This window comes from Nanorana parkeri, unplaced genomic scaffold, assembly GCF_000935625.1.
Source record: "Nanorana parkeri isolate BGI_ZX_2015 unplaced genomic scaffold, ASM93562v1 scaffold3592, whole genome shotgun sequence".
Taxonomy (NCBI): Eukaryota; Metazoa; Chordata; class Amphibia; order Anura; family Dicroglossidae; genus Nanorana; species Nanorana parkeri.
This window is the reverse complement of record NW_017309860.1, coordinates 24,789-28,023: the sequence shown is the minus strand read 5'-3', so window position 1 is coordinate 28,023 and position 3,235 is coordinate 24,789. Positions and strand designations below refer to the sequence as shown.

The window sequence follows — 3,235 nt, the reverse complement described above, 5'->3', positions numbered from 1 at the left end:
CATACAGGGGGGGGCACATACATACAGGGGGGGTTACATATATGGGAGGGGGGCAGATCTTCTATCATTACTATGCAGACATCTCACTTATACCGAAGCACCCCGCAGGGAGGACGGGGGCCCTATACAGGAAGCAGCACGAGGGCCACACCAACCGTCCTCCGCTTTATCAGCGCTCCCTACTATGCCTCTCCTACCCGGCGCTCCCTACTACGCCTCTCCTACCCAGCGCTCCCCACTACGCCTCTCCTACCCAGCGCTCCCCACTACGCCTCTCCTACCCAGCGCTCCCTACTACGCCTCTCCTACCCAGCGCTCCCTACTACGCCTCTCCTACCCAGCGCTCCCTACTACGCCTCTCCTACCCAGCGCTCCCTACTACGCCTCTCCTACCCAGCGCTCCCTACTACGCCTCTCCTACCCAGCGCTCCCTACTACGCCCCTCCTACCCAGCGCTCCCTACTACGCCCCTCCTACCCAGCGCTCCCTACTACGCCCCTCCTACCCAGCGCTCCCTACTACGCCTCTCCTACCCAGCGCTCCCTACTATGCCCCTCCTACCCAGCGCTACCTACTACGCCTCTCCTACCCAGCGCTCCCTACTATGCCCCTCCTACCCAGCGCTCCCTACTATGCCCCTCCTACCCAGCGCTCCCTACTATGCCCCTCCTACCCAGCGCTCCCTGGTATCCCAGACCCCCTCGTGCATTCCCCTCCCCCGCACTGTGACTTACTGGAGGGCGCACTCCTGGGCGGACAGGATGGCGTCTGTCAGGGTCACCTTGTTGCGATCAGGCCCCGCCCCCGAGTGGGTGTGGTTGACGGGTTTATTGGCGAAGAGAACATCGTATTCCACGCAGTGAAAGAGGAAGGTGGTGAAAGTGACAACAAAGAGGAACTGGCTGCAGAAAAACAGACAGACAATGTAAGTCCAAGCTCCTCCCACCCCGAATCTTCCACCGCAGTCACATCACACAATGCAGGAATCTCCCACCCCGGTCACATCATATACAATGCAGGAATCTCCCACCCCGGTCACATCATATACAATGCAGGAATCTTCCGCCACGGTCACACCATACACAAAGCAGGAATCTTCCGCCACGGTCACACCATACACAAAGCAGGAATCTTCCGCCCCGGTCACATCATATACAATGCAGGAATCTTCCGCCCCGGTCACATCATATACAATGCAGGAATCTTCCGCCCCGGTCACATCATATACAATGCAGGAATCTTCCGCCCCGGTCACATCATATACAATGCAGGAATCTTCCGCCCCGGTCACATCATATACAATGCAGGAATCTTCCGCCCCGGTCACATCATATACAATGCAGGAATCTTCCGCCCCGGTCACATCATATACAATGCAGGAATCTTCCGCCCCGGTCACATCATATACAATGCAGGAATCTTCCGCCCCGGTCACATCATATACAATGCAGGAATCTTCCGCCCCGGTCACATCATATACAATGCAGGAATCTTCCGCCCCGGTCACATCATATACAATGCAGGAATCTTCCGCCCCGGTCACATCATATACAATGCAGGAATCTTCCGCCCCGGTCACATCATATACAATGCAGGAATCTTCCGCCCCGGTCACATCATATACAATGCAGGAATCTTCCGCCCCGGTCACATCATATACAATGCAGGAATCTTCCGCCCCGGTCACATCATATACAATGCAGGAATCTTCCGCCCCGGTCACATCATATACAATGCAGGAATCTTCCGCCCCGGTCACATCATATACAATGCAGGAATCTTCCGCCCCGGTCACATCATATACAATGCAGGAATCTTCCGCCCCGGTCACATCATATACAATGCAGGAATCTTCCGCCCCGGTCACATCATATACAATGCAGGAATCTTCCGCCCCGGTCACATCATATACAATGCAGGAATCTTCCGCCCCGGTCACATCATATACAATGCAGGAATCTTCCGCCCCGGTCACATCATATACAATGCAGGAATCTTCCGCCCCGGTCACATCATATACAATGCAGGAATCTTCCGCCCCGGTCACATCATATACAATGCAGGAATCTTCCGCCCCGGTCACATCATATACAATGCAGGAATCTTCCGCCCCGGTCACATCATATACAATGCAGGAATCTTCCGCCCCGGTCACATCATATACAATGCAGGAATCTTCCGCCCCGGTCACATCATATACAATGCAGGAATCTTCCGCCCCGGTCACATCATATACAATGCAGGAATCTTCCGCCCCGGTCACATCATATACAATGCAGGAATCTTCCGCCCCGGTCACATCATATACAATGCAGGAATCTTCCGCCCCGGTCACATCATATACAATGCAGGAATCTTCCGCCCCGGTCACATCATATACAATGCAGGAATCTTCCGCCCCGGTCACATCATATACAATGCAGGAATCTTCCGCCCCGGTCACATCATATACAATGCAGGAATCTTCCGCCCCGGTCACATCATATACAATGCAGGAATCTTCCGCCCCGGTCACATCATATACAATGCAGGAATCTTCCACCCCGGTCACATCATATACAATGCAGGAATCTTCCGCCCCGGTCACATCATATACAATGCAGGAATCTTCCGCCCCGGTCACATCATATACAATGCAGGAATCTCCCGCCCCGGTCACATCATATACAATGCAGGAATCTTCCACCCCGGTCACATCATACACAATGCAGGAATCTTCCACCCCGGTCACATCATATACAATGCAGGAATCTTCCGCCCCGGTCACATCATATACAATGCAGGAATCTTCCGCCCCGGTCACATCATATACAATGCAGGAATCTTCCACCCCGGTCACATCATACACAATGCAGGAATCTTCCCCCACGGTACTCCGGTCACATCATATACAATGCAGGAATCTTCCGCCCCGGTCACATCATACACAATGCAGGAATCTTCCGCCCCGGTCACATCATACACAATGCAGGAATCTTCCGCCCCGGTCACATCATACACAATGCAGGAATAAAATATACAAATTCCACTTACACAAGTTCAAAGAAGTCCGACAACACCATACAGGCAAAACCATTCTTCTGGTGGAAGTGATATATGTGCCGTGCGGGTCAAAGAAAACCACTAAGTGGGCGGAGACAGGAAATGGAAAACCCGATTCATCATAACAACTCTGATCAGAACTTTCTGTATGGCCAAAAAAAACAACTTATAAAGCCCCGAGGACCCTAAATCT

General features: G+C 52.8%; 1 protein-coding gene across 1 annotated transcript in view; it reads right to left on the bottom strand.

The window, feature by feature from the left end:
• The window catches only part of LOC108803311 (autophagy-related protein 9A-like), a gene marked incomplete at its 3' end in the record, with an annotated part of 19,844 nt that overhangs the window by 12,441 nt on the left and 4,168 nt on the right, over nt 1-3,235 (bottom strand). Inside the window, exons 3-4 of the mRNA XM_018575161.1 lie at nt 3,034-3,098; nt 735-902 (exon numbers count right to left, since the gene is read on the bottom strand). Coding sequence (XP_018430663.1) covers nt 735-902; nt 3,034-3,098 — 233 coding nt within the window. The remainder of the gene's footprint in view (nt 1-734; nt 903-3,033; nt 3,099-3,235) is intronic.